Source organism: Podarcis muralis, chromosome 9 (assembly GCF_964188315.1).
Source record: "Podarcis muralis chromosome 9, rPodMur119.hap1.1, whole genome shotgun sequence".
In the NCBI taxonomy this organism is placed as follows: Eukaryota; Metazoa; Chordata; class Lepidosauria; order Squamata; family Lacertidae; genus Podarcis; species Podarcis muralis.
This window is the reverse complement of record NC_135663.1, coordinates 14,343,116-14,365,854: the sequence shown is the minus strand read 5'-3', so window position 1 is coordinate 14,365,854 and position 22,739 is coordinate 14,343,116. Positions and strand designations below refer to the sequence as shown.

General features: G+C 44.4%; 1 protein-coding gene across 5 annotated transcripts in view; it reads left to right on the top strand.

Moving 5' to 3' along the window:
• The window catches only part of WDFY3 (WD repeat and FYVE domain containing 3), a 135,930-nt gene extending 119,480 nt beyond the window's left edge, over positions 1 to 16,450 (top strand). For all 5 annotated transcript variants that reach the window (XM_077933798.1, XM_077933801.1, XM_077933799.1 and 2 more), the window contains 14 exons: positions 148 to 254; positions 353 to 506; positions 763 to 854; positions 1,267 to 1,479; positions 2,902 to 3,049; positions 4,715 to 4,869; positions 5,706 to 5,864; positions 6,810 to 6,989; positions 8,038 to 8,220; positions 8,759 to 8,855; positions 9,865 to 10,194; positions 10,375 to 10,486; positions 11,419 to 11,616; positions 12,582 to 16,450. In XM_077933798.1, the coding sequence (XP_077789924.1) occupies positions 148 to 254; positions 353 to 506; positions 763 to 854; positions 1,267 to 1,479; positions 2,902 to 3,049; positions 4,715 to 4,869; positions 5,706 to 5,864; positions 6,810 to 6,989; positions 8,038 to 8,220; positions 8,759 to 8,855; positions 9,865 to 10,194; positions 10,375 to 10,486; positions 11,419 to 11,616; positions 12,582 to 12,702 (2,249 nt within the window). In that variant the 3' untranslated portion in view covers positions 12,703 to 16,450. The remainder of the gene's footprint in view (positions 1 to 147; positions 255 to 352; positions 507 to 762; positions 855 to 1,266; positions 1,480 to 2,901; positions 3,050 to 4,714; positions 4,870 to 5,705; positions 5,865 to 6,809; positions 6,990 to 8,037; positions 8,221 to 8,758; positions 8,856 to 9,864; positions 10,195 to 10,374; positions 10,487 to 11,418; positions 11,617 to 12,581) is intronic.
• Positions 16,451 to 22,739: the final 6,289 nt, after the last annotated feature.

Below are 22,739 nucleotides of genomic sequence, written 5' to 3'. Positions count from 1 at the left end.
TTAACCCACAGCGCCACCCGCGTCCCTTAGTGTCTTGGTACTAGCAAGCTAATACTAACTAAGCCTAGTAATTTAACACAGACTTCCTCATTTCCTTCCTATTTCCTTTTCCTGTTATTTATTCCCCCCTCCCCCATTTTCTTTCAGGTGAAACTCCAGCTTATCATTACGGCACCCATTATTCATCAGCAATGATAGTAGCCTCATATCTTGTGCGAATGGAACCCTTTACACAGATATTCTTAAGGCTACAGGTAAGCTATTTACTTCTGCCATTTGCTTCCAATGTGTAACGAGCAGTGTAGGGAACGCCTTAATGGCCGTGCAAATGCTCCTCCTTTTCCTTCCTCAGGGCGGCCACTTTGACTTGGCTGACAGAATGTTCCACAGCGTCCGTGAAGCCTGGTATTCTGCATCTAAGCACAATATGGCAGATGTCAAGGAGCTTATCCCAGAATTCTTCTACCTCCCAGAGTTGCTACTCAATTCCAACAACTTTGATCTAGGTGAGAAAAGCCACTTTTGATAGCATGGCTGTATTTCTTTCTTACAGAGGCACCGTCGAAAGATGAACATAAAGCGGATTTTGATGTGCATTAAATAAAGATAAGAGCAGTGTATGTTTTTGTCTTAATTTTGGAGACTGTTCATTTTAAACTGCTCATTTGCGCTGTGGAGCTCATTCAGGTGTCCTGTTAAACTTTCTCAGGAAACACACTTCATTGCGGAAAAACCCTCTTTATCCTTGTTTTCGCCTTGTAGGTTGCAAGCAGAATGGCACTAAACTTGGGGATGTAATACTCCCCCCATGGGCTAAAGGGGATCCCCGCGAATTCATCAGAGTGCATCGGGAGGTAATGTATGTTCTTGTTAGAAACTGCAATACCTTTTTGGACTCCCATCCGAATCTTGCTATTCTGTTTGGAAGAAAGCATTTTTGGCTGATAGTTTTGCTCTTTATATCTTTTGTACATGTTGAGCACACTGGGATTATCAAACATGTCGGTTGGCGTAGTGAGTCCAGTTGATAAGTTCTCACCTTCCTTTGTATTAGAACTCTGTAATGAAGTTTTGTTTTTGTTTTTTAATAAAAAAGTTGCAATGTTTTTAGAGCAGGCTATAAATTGAAGGAAAATAAGTAAAGCAGTTTTAAAAAAGAAACTTGGTCATGGTGTTGGCTAACAACGCCATCTGTTTCAGCAAGCAAGCCTTTGCCCACCTGTAAGCAGGTTGTGCTCCATTTAACATGCACATTTTGAATTGCAGGCTTTGGAATGCGATTTTGTGAGTTCCCACCTGCACGAGTGGATAGACTTGATATTTGGCTACAAACAGCAAGGGCCGCCTGCAGTAGAAGCTGTAAATGTTTTCCATCATCTTTTCTATGAGGGCCAAGTGGACATATACAACATAAACGATCCATTAAAAGAAACGGCTACTATAGGATTCATTAACAACTTTGGACAGATACCGAAACAGGTAATGAATGATATTTGAGTAAGGTGCATCTGTGGTTCAAGCCAAAGTTGGTATATTCTATTCTATTTGCTTTGTCCTTTCGGAGATTTAATTCCTTCTGTTCAAGACTTGAAGACCCTTGGCCCTTTGGGGGAGGATGGAGCAATCAGGAGTTTGAATCTCATTTCCATGGGCTTTATTCTTGTTTTAAAAGGCAAGTCGCTGTTGCTTTGATTTCATAGTAAAAGTAAAAGCTGGTCACTCAAATGTAACGCATTTGAATGACAATCCTTGGTATCAGTCTGGGACAGGGTGTGGGCCTTCAGTGGATGCCATCTTTGTAATATTCCATATTAATGACACCACACGACAGCATGACCCAAATGGGAATGAACTGGATGGTCTTGGAGTGACTCCAAGAATAAACAAAAATGTCCATCCTCGGTATGTTGGTGTGATCTTGTTTCACAGAGAAGCAAGCTTACAGGTTTAGACACATAGCAGTGAATATACTCATGTTTGAATGGGATCTGGGTAGACCTTAAGCAAAGGAGGAGGGGGGTGGTGTAGTTCATCAGGAAGATCTTCTGTGCAAGGCCCATTTAAACGAATGCAAAATATGCAAAATCTTGATTTTAGTCGTGCTTGCCCAATGGATCGTGCCCTTGATGCTTTCCAGAAGTAAAATGTAATTTCCAGACATAAAATATAAATATATGGAGTTCCAAGGCCTTGCACAGATCTTGACAAAGAACAAAGATCCCACATAGCTGTCAGCATCGAAGCTGGTGGTAAAAATGAAAATCCTAAAAACCTGAAACATAAAAGTACTAAGACAGAACTGGATTAAAATTAACTTCTTCTGTCCCTTCAATACCTGCATATTAAAGATAAAGATAAAACTTTTTACTGCCTTCCCAGAAGCTAAAATAGAGCTGACCTGTCCCTTCATTACGGAGAACATTCCACTGCAAAAACGTCCCTCTCTAACAATGAAATTATGTGCTTAGATTTTAAAGGAGTGTTTTAAAATGTTATTAAATGTTTAGGATGAAGCCTGCCAAATCTTAATAATTCTCTGTTTATGATTGCAGCTTATCTGCTAAGGTTGACAGTATTTATACTAGCATCCTGTTTTGATAAACACCAGCATTCCATCTGCCCCTCTGATGGTCCCTTTAAAAGCACCCCATGGTTGCTTAACATGCCTTTGAGTGCATATCAGGAGTGGTGAATACTGGTATTTCACTGACTCATCATCACATGGTGGGCCGAGGCAACTGAAAACAGCTTGTGTGTTTCCTGTGACTGTGAAATCCATCTCTGTTAGGGAATTTATTTGCAACAAGTCTCATGGATGGTGCTGACATGTTTTGAGAGGTGTTGCTGCAAATTATTTGCAGGCCTGCTGCTAAGCCTGTAATGTTTTCTGTCTTGCTGCAGTTGTTTAAGAAACCTCACCCTCCAAAGCGAGTGAGAAGCCGAATTAATGGAGAAATAAGTGGGGTTTCTATCCCACCAGGTATTGCCAGTGGCAAGATTTTTTTCCATCATTTAGACAACCTGAGGCCTTCTCTTGCACCAGTAAAAGGTAAATGCTGCAATCAGTTTACTTTTGATTTTTTTTTTTTTTTAGAACTACGCTCATGGTTCCAGGCATTTTTATTAAAACATATACTGTTGTTTACCCCAGAAGAAAAAGACTTCCAAGGCTGTCTATATCGATTAAAATGTTTGTTTTTAAAATCTATTAAAAATGTGAATTGTCCTTCATTGCATCTACCATATTTTTCGCTCTATAAGACGCACCAGACCACAAGATGCACCTAGTTTTTGGAGGAGGAAAACAAGAAAAAAATATTCTGAATCTCAGAAGCCAGAACAGCAAGAGGGATCGCTGCGCAGTGAAAGCAGCGATCCCTCTTGCTGTTCTGGCTTCTGTGATAGCTGCGCAGCCTGCACTCGCTCCATAAGACGCACACACATTCCCCCTTACTTTTTAGGAGGGAAAAAGTGAGTCTTACAGAGCAAAAAATACAGTATGTTATGGCATGAGCAGAACAGAATATGCCAAAAATTCAGTGCACTAGAAACAACAGAACATGTCTTGGCAGGTAAAGAAACGGGTGAAAACAAACTAAGCAATATATATGAAGCCAATCTTTAAACTAAAAAGCGTTTAAAACAAGCTGATATTAAAGAAAACAAAACGAAGGCCAACGTGCCTCAAAGATTTCACTTGATGTGGGATCAGGATTGTCAATGGCATCTGTGCATTAGACACCTTGTTTGAACAGGGCTTGTGCTCATAGAGTGAAATGTGTAAGCAAAACCCACAAATCCTGATCCCTCGGAGTTGTGAAGAGAGGATAGTCGGCACAGATCCGGATTACATGTTGGACTCTATTTGCATAGAGGCCTATATGACTGTGGTGTCCAGTGCCTGCACCTTGGGTGGCAAAGGCCACGCTAATCCCCCCCACCCCACAATAGCCTCTCTTTGCAGTTAAGGCTGTGTTGGGATGGAGATGGCTCTAAGGGAACATTGCCTAGAAACTGGTTTTAATCATCTTGCCCTCTCTGGAGACGGTAAGTGTGTGCACTAGCGACAACTCAGAGTGTTGTCCAGGCTGCAACCCCAAGTTAATTTCCATGCTTCCTGACTTCGCTGGAAATTATGAGAGCACAAAAGAGCCTTCTGGACTGGGAGCTGGCCTTACATTGTGCCTGCACTACAGATCTTCCCTTAGGCTTTGTGCTGTTCAGATTTGCCCTGCTTCTAGCACACTGAACCATGAACAAGATTCATGTTGCTAGACTGCTAGAGGACTGAAAAGAAGTCTTCTTACAATGGAATGGTTGTGTTTGAATTTATACAAAGTTATTTTGATACTCGCCAGCCACTTTTCTCACTGCTCGGCTGAAACGTAAGACTGATTTGAGCCTTAACGAATTCCTGGAGCGTTCTCAGTAGCTCTATGCCCTTGAAAGTCTCTTATCCAGTTTCTTACACTTCTGTGTCATGGGAGTTGATAAGAATTTAACATCACTGGTCACTGTTTAGATTCTTTCAGAGCTTTCAGTAGTGTAAGCAGGTTTCTCAGAAAGATAACAAAGTTCTCGTGAAATATCCTCACTTTCTACTGTGATTGGGTATAGCTTTCACCTAATCTTGGAACAGTGAATGTTTTTATGAGCTCTTGTTTGTGAGTGCTGCTATCTTTTCTTTCTCGCTTTTCTTTCTCTCTTTGAGCAGAGCTCAAGGAGCGTGTAGGACAGATCGTGTACACCGACAAAGGAATTTTAGCAGTGGAGCAGAATAAAGTGCTAATTCCGCCAGCCTGGAATAAAACCTTTGCTTGGGGTTATGCAGATCTCAGCTGCAGGCTGGGAACCTATGAGTCAGACAAGGTTTGTCTCTCAGATTTTTGTGGCTCTTTAACTTGCATGCTTGATGATGGAAAACGATGACTGAACAAGCTGCCTCAGGCAGGTGTCTTAACTGTACCCTTTTAGAAACCTGCTGAACACATTTTTGTTCAGACAAGCCTATCCAGGGACTTAGAAAGTTGATGCAGGTTTTAGTCTGTTGTTAGTTAATATTTTTTTAAAATCATTCCTGTTAATTTTTATTGATAATTTTATTGTTTTATCTTTTTTTAAAAACTGCTTTGTTGGTTTTTAACACTCAAGCGGTGCATTTTGTGAAAGTTTGTAACATAAATAAATAAATCCGGTATCTAAGCAGGCTGTGGGGCAAGTTAACACTTGGCAGAAAGTTGTTTCTTATGAAAACTGTCTGTTAAATGTACATATGTTTTAATTAACAAGTATAATTTGCATGAGCACCATCCTTTGGTGCAGGATGGGCTATGGTAATGACTTTAAGATTGGCCAAAATACAGAGTGAATTATGCTCTGGGGGTAGAGGATTCCAGGCTTTCTTCTCCTATTACTTGTATCCTTTCCACACTTCCCTTGCTTTGCCCCTCCCCATGAAACCAAGGAGCTGGCTCCTGAATGCAGCTTCCGAACCCAGCTCTTTGGTTGTGGATGGGAGTATTAGAAATCCATTGCCTCTCCCCTGCAACTGCCTTTGGAAGTGTGAGCTGGTTTTCTCCCAGGATGCAAGGTTGGGTGGAAGGAAATGTATCTTCCCCAACCAACCAACACAGGGATAGGATGCCGGAAACTGGCCACGGTTTGTAAATTGATGGGTGCGCTGTTTTACTTTTCCACCTTTCTAGGCCGTGATCGTTTATGAATGCTTATCGGAATGGGGACAGGTTCTCAGTGCCATCTGTCCAAATCCCAAGCTGGTCATCACCGGAGGAACCAGCACAGTTGTTTGTGTATGGGAGATGGGCACCTCCAAGGAAAAAGCCAGAACGCTCACTCTTAAGCAGGTAAATCTGGATTTCTGTCTCAGAAAACTGGGCCCATGCATAGCTCATCGGTACTGATTAAATCCGGCAAGTTGGGAGTGAACTAAGTCAGAAGGTTTTGCCCTCCTCAACTGTTGGCACATGGATAGATCACCAAAAGTTGTTGATGTTGTTTTCTGGGGAAAGGAAGAAATTCACTGTGGATTCTGTCAGAGCTCTGAACAAAATCTGCTTATTACCCGGCACAACCGTAGCCTTACGTCCATGTGACTGCATGGACAATTTACTAAAACCATTGAAATGCACCCCTGCTCTATGTCCTGCCACTGTCTTTTGTCCCCATAGGGGTCTGCCTATATAAGCCAAGGGTGAGCAAAAGGCAAGGAAGGGGCTGAGAATTTGTTCTTGTTGTCAGCTAATTCTCCCCTGGTCTCCTCGCTGGCCCAAATAGGACTAATTTAGCCAGCTAGCCCTGGTGATCATCTAATGTTTATTGGATGGATTCCCCCCCTAAATCGATGAGTCCTGAATTTATTGTTTTATACTGTATTTTATGCTGTTTTTTGTTGCATCAATTAAGTGTTTTAAATTTGTTGTTAGCTGCCCAGACCCCGGTTTTCTGAACCGGGAAGGGCGGGGTATAAATAATTTATTTTTACTATTATTCTTTGCTTAGGCACAGTTCACCAGGGCTATAGCAGAGTCTCCATTCATTTCAACGAGGCTCGCATGGGAAATGGCTACAAAACCCACTTAAGTGGTTTGAGGTTATTCAGCAAGAAACCACACTATTCAGTTTCCGTAGCATTGTGTTTCTTAGATATTAATTCGTCTTCTGCAACCTAGTGATAGTGTCAAACTCCCACATTTTCCCTTTCTCCAAAGGAAAACTATTCCAATATCTGTATTTGCAGCACTTTGCGGCAAATGCTTTATGTATTTTCCTCTGTCTTCCTCTGCTTTTAGGCGCTGCTTGGCCACACCGAGGCAGTCACGTGTTTGACCGCCTCTCTGGCCTATCACATCATTGTGAGCGGGTCTCGGGACCGCACCTGCATCATCTGGGATTTGAACAAGCTCTCCTTTTTAACCCAGCTTCGTGGCCACCGGGCCCCCGTGTCAGCCCTCTGCATCAACGAACTGACGGTACAGATCAGAACATCGACTGCTTCTCTTAGGAGAGAGACAAATGTAGAAAATCACTTTTGAGCTGGTTGTGCCCATTTCAGCTCCAGATTGCATATGTCCCCTAGTTAGTGACGTTTTTCAAGTTATTAAATGAAAACATCATGGAGCCCCTTTTGGGGTTTCAACTGTGTGATTTATTGCCGACAGAAAGCAGCTTGCTGGGTACTTAGAAAAACTTACTATAGGGGGTCAACCAGAGATTCCCTTCTCTTCTTCCAAAACCATTGTTTATCATATTTTCACCTGACCATCATGTTGGCCCAGTAACTAGGCAAGTTGACTCTGGAGTAGGGGGAGACCTATCATAAATTTTTGGCACTGTCACTAGAAGAGCAGGCATTGGAGGGTACCAGAGATCCTACAATACTCCATTGGCCTTTAAGCTGCTTCCTTGTGGCTTCATCCTGCTGTAATACAGTGGTACCTCGGGTTAAGTACTTAATTCATTCCGGAGGTCCGTTCTTAACCTGAAACTGTTCTTAACCTGAAGCACCACTTTAGCTAATGGGGCCTCCTGCTGCTCCTGTGCCACTGGAGCACAATTTCTGTTCTCATCCTGAAGCAAAGTTCTTAACCCGAGGTACTATTTCTGGGTTAGCAGAGTCCGTAACCTGAAGCGTATGTAACCCGAGGTACCACTGTAATGGAAAGCGTGTCATCATGTAGGCTTGTTATGGTCTTTCCCGAATGATGGCAGTTGGGTTGAAAGGAGCCGTGCTCTTGACCCCACCCACATGATAACAGTTGCTATTGCAGGGACATTGTTTGTGTGCCACAGCAGTAGCATATTACAGGGCCTTCAATTTGTCTTTAACTAGATTGCAGCCTCTTATCTATGTAGATCAGTTCCTGATGGGGTCAGTTTCAAGTCATCGGTTCTTGGAGTTTCCAGCCAGACCACGCCTTTGTTCTTCATATTAAATCGAGATGCGTTTCTCCTCCGGGATGGCAAAGAATGGCAACGTTGAGATCTAAGTGTGCCTAAAACATTTATCCTTTTCTTCAGGGAGACATTGTGTCCTGCGCTGGCACTTACATCCACGTGTGGAGCATTAATGGGAACCCCATAGTGAGCGTGAACACTTTCACCGGGCGCAGCCAGCAAATCCTGTGCTGTTGCATGTCAGAAATGAACGAATGGGATACCCAGAATGTGATTGTGACGGGGCATTCGGACGGAGTGGTCCGAGTAAGTACCAGCAGTCGTGTAGAAATAAAACTGTGGGTTGGCAGCATGCCTCGTGGTGTAGAGGAAGTTGATAGAGAAGGCAATTTAGACAGATTCACGGACAATAAGGCCATCAGTGGTTACTAGGTGTGATAGCCATATACTCTGCATTTAAATTTGCTAATTGGGAGAGGGCTATTGCACTCCTTTCCTCTTTGTGGGCTTCCCATGGGCATCTATTGTGGGAAACAGGATGACAGGACTTATATAGGATTTCCAGGTTCATTCCTAATTGCAGCTCCTATCTATTCAGAATTCTTCAATGGCATATTCATTTACTCATATACTTAAGCGGTTGAATAGCCCATCCGCTAGCTTTGGGCATACAGTTAGAAACCTAGTTTGATTGTAATTTAAATTTGCCTTGATTTTTGTGTCTCCTTGAGTGCTTTCAATGTTACTTTGCTCCATGTCTTGTTATCGTATCAGGTTGAAAGCCAGGTTATAAGGCAAGGGATGTATGCATTCAGACTCACACTTTCATCTCCCCTTCTCCTAGTTCTGGCGAATGGAGTTTCTGCAGGTCCCGGAAACACCAGCTCCTGAACCTGTGGAGGCGCTCGAGATGCAGGAAGAGTGTCCGGAAACCCAAATAGGTGCTGTTTCTTTTTGGCTTTGTGTTCAGCTTTGAATTATTCAAAGTGTACCTCAGGAGTCGGAAACCTTTGCTTGGGGCTATACCTTAGTTGGGGCTATACTTTTATTTATTTATTTCACACATTTATGTACCATTTGATTGCTTTAAAATAAATAAATCTCAAAACAGCGAATGAAAAGAGTAAAACAATAACATTATTAGTTTTTAATAACTTAATTTTAACTCCCAGCTGGCCTGGCATCTGACAATATTGAGGAGCACCACTTCGGCTGCCCCCTGGCATGGATGGCACACCGTAGTTTTCGCTCCATAAGACGCACCTAGTTTTTAGAGGGGGAAAGCAAGGAAAAAAATATTCTTTAAAGAGAGCGCTGAGCAGAGCTTGTATGCACCCCAGGCTCTGCTCATCGCTCCCTTTCACGAGCCGTGAGGAGCGTGTGTGCGGCGCTTGCAGGATTTTCCCCAAGGAGGGAGAAGGGCAGCCTGTCACTGATGGGCTTGCCCTTCTCCCTCCTCGGGGAAAAGCCTGCAAGAGCTGCACACACGCTCCTCACGGCTCTTTAAAGGGAGCGCGGCTATCCCTAACTTTCGCAGGAGGTGGGGGAAGGGACAGAGCCGCGCACTCTGTCCCTTCCCCCACCTCCCGCGAAAGCCAGGGATAGCTGCACGAAGCCTCCACAGGGCAGCTCCCCGTGTCCTGCAGAGGCTTTGCGCGGCTAAGCCAGAAACTACCAGCTAGAGGGAGTGCAGCGCAGCGCTCCCTCTAGCTGTTCTGGCTTCTGGGATAGCCCACAAAGCCTGCATTCGCTCCATAAGACGCACACACATTTCCCCTTACTTTTTAGGAGCGAAAAGGTGCATCTTATAGAGTGAAAAATACGGTAATAATGTCCCTAATGGGCTTTGTATGAATCTGGACCTAAGTCTTATGTCAGAGTTACAGAGGAGCAGGTCTAGTGAGGGAAAGCGAATCATGGCTGGGTTTTTTTATGCATTGCATATAACAGGAGAGGAAGCCCCGGATGAGGACAGCAGTGATTCGGAAGCAGAAGACCAGGGCCTTGGCCAGGAACCGAAGTTGCAGGAAAGCCGGAGCCAGCCGGGCAGCGCCAGCCACAGGCCTCGCTCGTCTTCAGCCCGAGCAGCAGCTGCGTGGTCGGCAGACAGCAGCTCTGACGACTCGAGGCGCTGGTCCGACCAGCTCAGCTTGGATGAGAAGGATGGCTTCATCTTCGTGAACTACTCCGAGGGGCAAGCGAAAGTCCACCCCCAGGTTCAAGCTAACCACCCACACCCTAATCCAGGGGAACTACGACATTACAGCAAGCTCAAGCCAGGTAGGGAAATGCCTCTTGGCAACATGCCAAAGTAGAAGTGTGTTGCCTGGGCAGGTTTCCGGGTGCCCAGATAAATGGACCCAGATCCTGAACTGCATTTTCCTTCCTGAGCAGGCACCGTGCAGATACGTTTCCCACCCTCCATATTTGCTTGCATTCTTACCCGTTTTCCTTTCTTAGGCTACAGATGGGAGCGACAGCTAGTTTTCAGGAGCAAACTAACTATGCACACGGCCTTTGATCGCAAGGACAACGCACATCCTGCAGACATCACAGCACTGGGCATCTCCAAGTGAGTGACCTGCTTTCTGTGTGTCCTCAGTATATCAGCTGAAGGCACAGTAGTGGTTTCAGCTTTAGATCGGCTAGAACAAAGCAGACAAGTTTGGAACTGAAAATTGCTTTGAAATGGTTAGACCAGGCACCTCCAAACTCGGCCCTCCAGCTGTTTGGGAACTACAGTTCCCATCATCCCTGACTGCTGGTCCTGTTAGCTAGGGATGATGGTAGTTGTAGTCCCAAAACAACTGGCAGGCTGAGTGTGGGGATGCCTGGGTTAGACAGATAGGAGATGCAACTATAAGCCATGATAGCTAGGTAAAACTACATTGGTACCTCGGGTTAAGAACTTAATTCGTTCTGGAGGTCCTTTCTTAACCTGAAACTGTTCTTAACCTGAAGCACCACTTTAGCTAATGGGGCCTCATGCTGCTGCCGCACCGCCGGAGCACGATTTCTGTTCTCAGTCTGAAGCAAAGTTCTTAACCCGAGGTACTATTTCTGGGTTAGCGGAGTCTGTAACCTGAAGCATCTGTAACTCGAGGTCCCACTGTACTGTGCTCAGAGTTAGCCTATGTCAGACTATCAGATGCCAGGAATGCAATGAGGCCTTTAATGAAATGCTTTGGGCATTCTTCTTCTTCTTTACAATTTTTGTATTTTTTGGTTACCATTCTGACACTCCCCCCCCCTCTTTTTTTCTCATTTGTCTTTGGTGCTCCCCTACCTTTTTTCAAAGTTGGGAGAAAGTAAGTCTGACCTGGTCGACCTTACTTTGATTCAGCAATTCGCGGGGGGGGGGGGGGCAGGATGTGGAGCAAAGCTGCTACCTTTGGCCTAGTATTCTCTGGCTTTAAAAATGTGTTTCTCTCTAGCCTTGAGGCTACTTCCTAATGCTTAAATCAAGTGCTAATTTGTCTTTGCGTTATCCATTTCTCTTTTCAGGGATCACAGCAGGATTCTCGTAGGCGACAGCAGAGGCAGAGTGTTCAGCTGGTCAGTGAGTGACCAGCCCGGCCGCTCTGCAGCTGACCACTGGGTGAAAGATGAGGGAGGAGACTGTTGTTCCAGCTGCTCCGTCCGTTTCTCTCTTACCGAAAGGCGTCACCATTGCAGAAACTGCGGGCAGCTCTTCTGTCAGAAGTAAGAAAGATGGTCTCTCCTGTAAATTCTTTACGGACTGGTTCTCGCAAAGAAGTGCTAGCATCTGAAGAGCTGCTTCTTTTTAATTTTGTATTCTTTATTGAAAAATAAAAAGTACAGAATTACAAGTGCACAGAATAAGATAAGACACAAAAAAAAGAAGGAACAACAAATAGTACCCATGTAGAAAACAAAACAGAAAAAAGATATTGTGCACATTACAAAAAAAGGAGAAAAACTTGTTATTGTAGTTAACCAGACCTTAATTTATTTTTAAAAATGAATTCCAAATATCATTAAACTTGCCCCTGGCAAGTCTACGTTTGTACGCAACTTGTCTGAAGAGCTGCTTCTTGATAACAACAGGCACCCTATTTATTTCACTAGCAAATCTGATACCCCCACCAAAAAGAAATAAATTCTCTTACTCTAGATAAGTTGGTGCTATATTATTTTGAGAAAGGTAGGATAGAGCTCATTAATTGGCCTAGAGCGGAAATTAAACCCACAATAGCGTACGTGGAATACCCTGTTTCCAGGAGCTCCTGTAAACATTAGTGCTGGTTCTCAGAACAGCCGATCCTTTATAAGCCCATTGCCGGCCACTTTAACACTAGTTACCCCGGAAATTCCATTTCTGTTTCAGTAGTACTGTCACTATACCATGACCCCTTGGATTCCGTTGATCGATTGCTGGTTTTCCCCTTGCTCAAGATGACCGGGTGCCCCAAGAACACCCCTGCCCCTAGAGCAAGGTTCTTCTAACAGCAGAACCATGTGATTCTGAGCAAAAATGCAGGAGGGAAACAGTCTACCTCCCGCAATTCTTTGCTCCTGTCCGAGTCTCGTGTAAGAGAAATAGCCCAGTCCGAAGGCTTCATCATCCACCGTAATAAACTGCGGGTGCAGAGAGAGGAATAACATCTCACATTTTTGTGCGCCTCCCCCCCCCCCCCCCCGGCCAGGTGCAGCCGCTTCCAGTCGGAAATCAAGCGTTTGAAAATCTCCTCCCCGGTGCGGGTTTGCCAGAACTGTTACTACAACCTTCAGCACGAGCGAGGCCCGGAGGAGGGATCCTGGAATTAACAAGGCAGAGGCAAGCCACACAAAACGCCAGGCTGAGCACTGCAGGGCCCACAGGAACTCGGTAAATTTAATTCATTGCAGGAAGGAACATGCAGCACACCTAGAAAGGATTGCAACGCTAGCCCTGGACACTTCGTATTTGTACTGCGCAGCAAAGCACTTGCGAGCAAAAGGGATCATTCATTTTCCATGTACATTTTCAGAGAAGGGGCTGAAAGCGTTCATGCGGCCGGCGAGTGTCAGGCGGAGAGGCGAGCAGTTGCCGCAACTGCAGCGAGGACCCACAAGACCCAGCCTTCCCTGCTAACGTGGCTGGGAAGGAAAACCCATCATTAACCACCCCTTGTTCTGTCTTTGGTTTTGTAGAGCTAGTCACCTTATTTGTGTTGCGGGAAGGAGAAGGCTTTTTAGAAGATAGTTGTAAATCTGCCTTCTTCGCAAGCAAACTGTGGATATTGTAAATAGATATAATGGCCTTTTTATTGAAATATGAACTTAACTGCCTGTTACATGGGACATCAGACCAACCACTATACCTTGTGTCTCATTTTTAGCTCATCCATCTACTTAAATATGAATGTGGTTTTTTTTTAAAAAAAAAGCATTGAGGCATTATCTGTATTTTATTTTCAAAACCCGGGCTGCATGTTTGTTCTTTGGTTACTCGCAATATCTTAACTTTAAACCAGGTCATTCAGAGAGTTTTGAAAGGCGGGGCGAACCACCCTCAACTTGTCTGCGGCAATAGGACTCGGAATCTTTCATTCTCAACTGTAAGATAAGGACCCTCTTTTTGTTTCATTTTTTTAAAAAATACAGAAGCTATTTAGCGCCTATCTTCATATTTAATATGGTCTCTTTTTATACAATGTGGACCTTGGCTTGTGCTCATTTTTTGCAGTTTCTGGATCAGCTGGTTCCTACAACAGTAAAGGCCAGACCTTACTTTGGACAGTAGTAAATGCCTTGCATGAAACTCAGAATTGCCCTACCCCGGAGAAAAAAAATAACAGACTTGGGACCCTTGCTGTTATAACTGGATGCTAATATTGAGGGGGATTCTCCTGCACAGAGCCTATTGAAGTGAATGGGAGTTGCACAAGAACAATTGCCCACCTTTTATTCCCCTTAACTGGGCTTTTCTCCTGGGGTTGTCTTTAACTCATTATTATTGTTTTTTAGGCTGACTTTATCTTTCATTGGCGTACCATCAACTTGGGGGATGTTACTCAAACTTTCATTGAAGAAGGGCATTTCATACATTAGTGGTTTAAGACCTTATGTTTCTCACATCTTTCTCGGGTCACTTTTTCTCCAGTCCATCTTGTCTGTAGAGATGGGGGAATACACAGATCAGGCGCAATCCATGGGCATCCTTTTTGGAACATGGCCTTGGAAAGTGGTGGTTTGTTTTTATTTTATTGTGCTGTTTGTTTTCGTTTCACTGTAACGTATACCATGTTGTAAACAGGTGATGAGATGAATTGGCCTTGTTCAGTTTCCCAGATCACCGCTGCTGTTTCGCAGCCGATGAGTTGACGGTCACGTTAGCAACAGAACCAAAAACTCTGGCACACTACCAAGTGAAAAGGAACAGGGCACAACACTAGGGCAAAAACGCAGACATTCTCAGATCTGTACCACTTCAGTTGGGAAAGACGAAGCATTTACAATGGTCTGAGTACCTTGCAGCGTTACACAAGATTAAGTGGGACACACACACACACACACACACACACACACACACACACACACTCCGCATTGCTTATATTGATTAAGTGCTTTCTTTTGACAGTAAATCGAGCTCACTGACCATTTTTGTCCACTTAAACATCCCTGGTGATAGAGATGTATGCACTGATTGGAAGATTAACTGTCTGTTTTGATGATGATGTTTTTAATGGTTATGAACTCCAAGAATTAGATCAGTTTGTGGATTTGTGTTCAAGTCCCCAAGGAAATCATTCCACACACGCATGCATGCAAATTTATTAATATTACTTTCACCCACTCTGTGGTGTTGGATACAAATGGCACTGATCCAGCAGCCTCGCCTACTTTGCCCTGCAAGGAAAGTCAGTTTCCGCACTTAGTTGCTTTTTACTTTGTTGTTACAGCCTAACAACATGATCTCCAAGTCACTTAAGTCCCAGCATATATTCTGACTGTCGAACTAAATAGCCTTAAGTATGGGTAAACATAAGTGGTTTATGGATCTTGACCTGATAAAACTAGTTTTCAAATTACAGATATTTAAATATTAAAAAAAAAACGTTTTTGAATTCTCTGAAAGCACCTTCACACCACCAAATTTTTGTTTCTCTTATTAAGGAAAGACTGAACATTAGAAGAACAGCTTAACTTGGTCTCTCTAGCTTGAGAATTTGGGATTGTTACTTTTTTAAAAAACCACCCTAAATTATTGAAAATAAAATTCTAAGCACTGGATAGCACAGTTACAACTATTGCTGGGTTGTTAGAAGACAGCAGGATGTGTAGAGATGTTTACTCCTTTTTTTTTAGCATGTTTAACTACATAGACATGTTGTACCAGTGTTATTCTACACTTTTTACATTTGCCACTCCTCAAGATGGAAGGTGATTTTTTTTCTTCTTCTGTGTGGTTGATTGCGTCAAACTTGCATAGTAATAGGTGTATTTAAGGTTCTGTGGGCTGAACTTCTCAGCTGCCTACTTCGGGGTGAGTTTTTTTTCCAGAACTCATTTGTGTAGCCAGATGATGGATAGAAGAGGTTTGCGTATTCTGTTTGTGTGAAAAGGGAAAATGGGGGCTCAGCTGCACCACGAAACAGGCACTGCATAACCTCCATTCATTCTGGTGGCCCCTGACATAGAAGTCCTACACAAGCTCCACTGGAGTGAATGGCTGGATTCTTGGCCCAGTTGAGCCCTGAGAGCTGCTGCTCTAATGACCTAAACAATGTCTAGCATAGTTCCATAGACTTATCAGAGCATTCTGGACTGAATAGCTCTGTTTCCCCAAATTTGTGGTTTCGCGTTTAATTTCGTTGAGCAGAGCAGCACCTCTAGCTTATTGCACTGTCCCATAGCTCCCATCTCTCCTCCTGCCTCGTTCTTTGATGTGATCCTCATTTTAATGCATTCATGTGCTCTACCTTTGTTTGTACTGTGCGATTGTAGTGTTCACGCATAGGAAGTGGAGAGTGGCTAACTCCACCCCCTTCATCCATCAGTCCAATAGCAAAAACACCTTAGAGACATTATTTTGCACTTTCTTGTGTATAAAAATCAGTAGAAACGTTTTTTGTTTTTGGTTTTTTTGGTATCATTTAAGACTCCTTTTTGTTTTGGTAAGTGAACTGTGTATAAAAAAATATTTATGCAGTTAAAACTGTTTTTAGAAAATATTTTTAATTTCAGCAAGTTTGGTTACTTGTTGCATGACTTAACACAACTGACTTTTTGTGTCAGTACAATGTATATTTTTTGTCCTGTTATTAATTTGTAAACTCTAGGTAAATGGCCATTTATTTGTACAGCAACCGGAGTAAATTGAAGATAACTGGCTACGACTGGAGGGGTGGAATTTTGTACTATATTGCGGACTCCAATTTCTGGGTTTTTTTGGTGGATATGTAAAAGGCCAGAAGAATTACTATCTAGTGTGCAATCTGTGATATTTGAATGTTTATTGTATATTTGTCTCCAATGCAAAAAGGTAGAGTAACACAATTACAATACATGATTAAATGCAATAGTTCAGGTACTTTTTGTTTTGTTTTCATTTCAAATAAATACTTGCTATTTACCACCAAATTATTCTGTGTATATCTCTTTTGGGAGAGAGAAATATATGTGTAAATGTACAGCTTTCAACAACTACGGTAAGTGTTTGTGCCAAAAAAAATTTATCCCCGGGCAATTCTCCAAGTTCTGCATTAGGGGGGGGAAAGCTGACTTTCATGTCAATTTAAATTAAGCAGAATGGCACTCATGGTGTGAGGCAAGAAGATTAATTGAAATGCTGCTTCTATTCTGGCTAGGTACACTTTTTATTTTAAATAAAAATTGACATTTTAGGAAGCTTGTCTTTCATGTGGTAGCGTGAATCATGGCAGGCCTCTGTCCTTGCTTTTTAATACAAGATTGATTTTATACTTTGGTGTGGTTCCGCTGCTACAAAAGGACACGTCAACTAAAGAAACAAGTTCTAGTGCTCTTGTTGGTGACATCTGGCAACAGACATGACATTCTTCCTCCTTTCTCTACCCCAAAAAAGTGTCTGATGTAGAGATTTTCTCCATAGTTGTGGTGCTTTTCAGAAGGGAAAATGAGGAAGAACCAGTGCTTCTGGGGGGACACAGGGGTACGCATAGCCCTAAACATTTTGTGAATCTAAGTTTGGCCTTATTGAGGGGCAGTATTTCAATATGAGTAGGAAAATGAGAGTAGTACTAAACATTTTTTTAAAGAACATAAATATCACAGCATGGTCACATATTCATACATACATTAGTCTTCAGGTGGAGGCTGTGAGAATTTAGTCAAAAGGTTAAGACTCCGAGAGTTGCAGATTACTAGAGAGACAGCTCTCTGTGACATCACTTTAGTTCTCTGGCGGGAAAATAGATTGCCATCTTTCATGGATGCTTTAGTTGAGATTCCTGCATTGTATGGGGTTGGACTAGATGGTCCTTGGTCCATTCCAACTCCATGAATCTATGAAAAGGACACAAGCGTTTAATCCTTTCTACTGCCTTCTGCCTTTGAACTCGGCTTTTCTTCTTCACCATGCTTCTGAGACAGTCACCTGATCTCTGCTCAAGCAGAGACTCCTATTTAATAATAATAATAATAATAATAATAATAATAATAATAATAAATAATAAATAATTAATTATTTATGCCCCACCCATCTGGCTGGGTTTCCCCAGCCACTTTGGGTGGCTTCCAACAAAGTATTAAAATACAGTGGTCTGTTAAACATTAAAAGCTTCGCTAAACAGGGCTGTCTTCAGATGTCTTCTAAAAGCCCGGTCGTCGTCGTTCTCTTTGACATCTGGTGGGAGGGCGTTCCACAGGACGGGCGTCACTACCGAGGTGGCCCTCTGCCTGGTTTCCTGTAACTTGGCTTCTCGCAGAGAGGGAACCGCCAGAAGGCCCTTGGCGCTTGACCTCAGTGTCCAGGCAGAACAGTGGGGGTGGAGGCGCTCCTTCAGGTATACTGAACCGAGGCCATTTAGGGCTTTAAAGGTCAGCACCAACACTTTGAATTGTGTTTGGAAACGTACTAGATCTTTCAAGACTAATGTTATGTGGTCTCGGTGGCCACTCCCAGTCACCAGTCTAGCTGCCACGTTCTGGATTAGTTGTATGTGTTTTGTAATCTAGAGGTAAAAATGTCTGCCTTGTTTTTCATTACTGCTATTGCTGAATCAAGTGCAAGACCTTATGTAAGTAAACACTACTTTTAATGCTAAGTCTACAGTCTCTTATGTGATTCTTTTAATGAAGAGGGGAAAGGGAATGATCCAGTCTGCCACCACAGCCTGGATCAATATATAAAGAGGCTATACAACCTAGTCCCAAAAGTTTAACGTTGCATGGAATTGTTTTAAAACTCTGCTAATTGATTGTTTTTAAGTTTTTTAGTTCTGCTCACACGTGTAACAGGGAGGGTAAATTGTGAAAATAATATAGCCTATCCTGACCTCAAATCCATCCAACAGAGGCAACATTTCTGTTGTCCTGGGTGAAGAAGAATCTTGGCTCTGATAGCAGAGCACGTATACAGAGTCTACACTGATGCAGACTGACTTGAGTTGACAGACCCCGATGCCCAGGGAAATCGCAGCTCAGCAACACAGTCATCAGGAAAATTCTATGTCAGTTCAGGAAACTACACATAGACTTACTCGTGTCTGATGTCAACCACCAACTCAGGTGGTGTTATACCAGGTTTTCATAGCTTGTGGGTTGCACGGACTCGATTTGACATGGCCTCTGGGCTTGCTATATGCTTTCCCCCCCATTCTTTTGCTTCCTTGAGTGTTCAAGACAGTGTATCAGGAGAGGGCAACCATCATGTTTATGGCTGTTTTCTGGCCAAGGAGACATGGGTTTTCCAAAATGGTTTCAGGATCTTCAGACTCGGGGCCCTCACTTTCATTCTGGTCCTGACTGGCCAGGGATGTTGAACAGAGATGCCTGCTAAGTTGTACCAACACTCCAGGCATCACAGTAAACTTCCATGCAACAGATCTAGCAATTGGCTTGGGATGCTGCACTCTCAAGAATACATCTCTTCAAGACATGTGCCAGACAGAAACTTGGACCAATCCAAGTTTTTTGATGAAGCATTAAAAGCTGGACTTACATGTGTGCTTAGAGACTGCCTTTGGCTGGCCTGTCCTTCAGCAGGTGCTTCCAGATTATTAGTGTGCCAGTTCCCACCTTGGGAATAATAGTAATAGCTTCAGAACATCCCATTTGGTGGTTTCCTAGTGCCCACTCAAGATATCACTGGTATGCAGCACCAAACTGCCACAAAATAGTGTCAGTTAAGAATTAGGAATTTGGTCCATCTTCCTGGAGGTGGTGTCCTTTACCTATGGCAAAACTAGATGATGAAGTGTTGTGGGCAAGCAGCAACAATGGCAACAACTTGCCAAGTGGTCGTTTTAAGACCACCTCTTGTATCTTCATACTGTTACAAAAGCCCGGCACCCGTCCCTGTTTCTTGCCAAGCCTTGGCAAGAGCGTATGGGATCTCAGGCTCCCAAACAGGGTCTGTGTCCCTTTGGATAACAGAAGACACGGTGGAGGCTGTCGTGCTTTAAGAAATCAGGTATGTTTGCCTATTTACACCTTTCGGCGGCATGGAGGGGGTCCAGTTCTTACAGCATGGTCCACAACAGTGCCGGCAGTCCTTCCTTCACCCTAGCCAAGATGGATCTCAGCCTTTCTTCTTCCCAGACGCCCCTTGCCCTAACCCAACAGTTACCCTGGCAACCTTCCCAATCTCTAGTCTCTGGTCACACCTGACCCTCAATGGCTCTCTGTTTACAGGCAGGTAGCCATGTTGGTCTGCCGTAGTTGAAACAAAATAAAAAAAATCCTTCCAGTAGCACCTTAGAGACCAACTAAGTTAAGTTACTGGTATGAGCTTTCATGTGCATGCACACTTCTTCAGATACACTGGTTGAGCTCTGCTCCTGCCCCCAGCCAGACTGGTTTGTGTAAGGCAGCCCAGGGATCCCCTTGCAGCTTATATTTTCCTTTCACATCACAAACAACCCAAAATCCTAGCATTTATTAATTTCTAGGGTTTACCCCAAATATCTAACAATATTGACCATTTAAAAGCAAACCTTATTATTTCCTTAACAGCACAATGACTCCCAGCTACCTTTATTTTACCATATTAAAGTCTGTTTAGCATTAGATGAGTACAGAAGCTTTTTTAAAATTTATGTATGGATGAATCTAGCTGCTTTTTCCTTTCTGAAACATCTATGTATTCCTGTCAAGAGCAATAAAAGCTAGTACAGTGGTACCTCGGGTTAAGAACTTAATTCGTTCCGGAGGTCCGTTCTGAAACTGTTCCTAACCTGAAGCACCACTTTAGCTAATGGGGTCTTCTGCTGCTGCGCCACCGCACAATTTCTGTTCTCATCCTGAAGCAAAGTTCTTAACCCGAGGTACTATTTCTGGGTTAGCGGAGTCTATAACCTGGAGCGTCTGTAACCTGAAGTGTAGGTAACCTGAAGTACCACTGTAATCTGTTTACTACTTTGAGCTTTTTTCTTTTTTGGGAATTAAACTGATGTTTTTATAGAAAGCACATGAGGAACTGAGGAAACATAGTGAAACTCATCTGCAAACTTCAAACATCTGCAAAAAGAAGAACTCATGGGCAAAGACAGGATGTCAGGGAACTGCCATCGGAAGGACAGGAGGTGCAAAGGCTCCCTCAGGTTGAAAGAGACGGAGCAGCTGAAGAGGGAACCAGTAGGGGGCGAGCAGGAACTTCCAGGGAAAGTGAGTCGGAGGGGTGGCTCAGAGACGTTTCCAGCGAAAACAGTGGAGAGGTCTCAGGACCTCCTATAGGGACACCCACGCCTCGCCGGAAACTGTCACGCAGAGAGTCCAGAAGACGTGTTTCCGTGAAAGAGCTTTTATGTTGGAAACGTTTCCGAAAGCAACCACTTTCGGATTCTACTAGCGATTGACGCAGCCATGCCGGAGGGGCTCCGTCACAGGCAGAGGTTTGAAAACCTGATCAAACTCTGAGGGACTTGCATTTTACGCACAAGCAGCTCATCATCCCACCACAGCAATCCGAAAGTCCCTGAAAGCCAGCTTGTGCAAGCAGCGGCATCATGAGCGACCCAGCCGGAACCGGAGGAGCAGGAGCAGCTGGAGGAGGTCCAAGCCTGGAAGAAAGGTACAGGGCGTTGGAGATCCAGCTGGCCATGCAAACGGCGAGGCTTGAGGAGAGGAGGGCTCAGGATGCAGAAAAGGGAAAGGAGAAAACCACCTCGATAGCCAGAAAGGTGCCAGGATTGGTGCAGAAATTCGGGGGAGATCCCAGAAACTATCATGCCTTTAGAACTGAGATGCAATACGCTCTCAACCTGCAGTATGATGACTTCCCCGACGAGGAATCGCGAGTGGCTTTTGTAATTGGCCATCTCGAAGGGGGGGCGAAGGATTGGGTTCGACCCCTGATGGCAGTGAATAATGAGATACTAAAGGACACGAGGAAGTTTTTTCGTGCCATGGACCTGATGTTTTCCAGTGACATTGAGCAGGGGGTGGTACGAAGGCAGTTAATGGCTTGCAAACAGGGGAGCCGATCTGTCCGTGAGTACTGGACTGAGTTTACTATGCTGATTCATAAATTGGGGTGGGACCTATCGGCGGAACCCATCCAAATGCTTTTTGAAGAGGGGCTTTCTTCGGCCGTTAAAGATGAACTTTCCCGGGGGCCAAGGGCGGAGTCTATGGATCAGCTGACCAAATCCGCGCTGTCCATAGGAGCGCGCCAGGAAGCGAGAGCTTTGGAAAGGCGGGAAGGGAAAGGAGAACGTTGGAGGGAACTGCGCATTCCGGACATTCCAGAGCCACCTTTCCCGCCGGCAGAGCCGATGGAAGTTGGAACAGCGCGGGCGCGCGCAGTTTCAAATCCCAGTGAAGGGCGGAAGAAGGAGGGAAAGAGCGCCAAGAAATGTTACCTCTGCCAACAGCCAGGGCACTTTGCCAGAGTCTGCCCACAAAGAAAGGAATGGCAAGGGATGGCAGGAGCTGTGGGGGAAAGGGAGGAGGAAAACAAGGAGCAAGTAAAAGCCAACGCCTGGCTGCCACCGTCGGGGCACAGCAGCCAGGCCAAAGAGCAGTGAAAGTGCCCACGCCAGAACCACCCAGACCTGCTTTAGTGATAGAAGTGTCACTAGAGCTGCCAAATGGACACCCCCTACAGGTCAAGGCGCTTTTGGATTCAGGCAGCTCCTGTAATTTTATGAGTAAGGAGTTTGCAGCTGAGCACCAGATACAGACCATCCCTTTAAGTAATCCCTTGCAGGTGACCACGATTGATGGCAGAGAGCTGTTGGGAGGAGAAGTTAGCCAACAGACTGTCCCGATGATAATGAGGGTGGCAAGGCACACCGAACGGATAGCGTTTAATGTGGCCACCTTGGGAGGAGCTCCCATCATTTTGGGGATGAGCTGGCTGGCGCTACACGATCCGCTAGTGGGCTGGCATCAGAGGGTGGTCTCCTTTGGGTCAGCGCATTGCCTAGAACACTGCAAGCAGGGGAAGGTTCAGGGCGGAGACAGAGTCACCCTAGCCGGGATGGAAGTAATGGGCAGAGGGAAGGTGCCCCCGCAATACGCAGATCTGAGCAACGTATTCAGCGAAAGGGAAGCAGACAAACTGCCGCCGCATAGACCCTTTGACTGTCAAATCAACCTACTCCCTGGGGCCCAACTCCCAGTGGGCAAGCTGTACGCCATGTCCGACAGGGAGATGCAGGAGCTGAGGGAGTTCATTG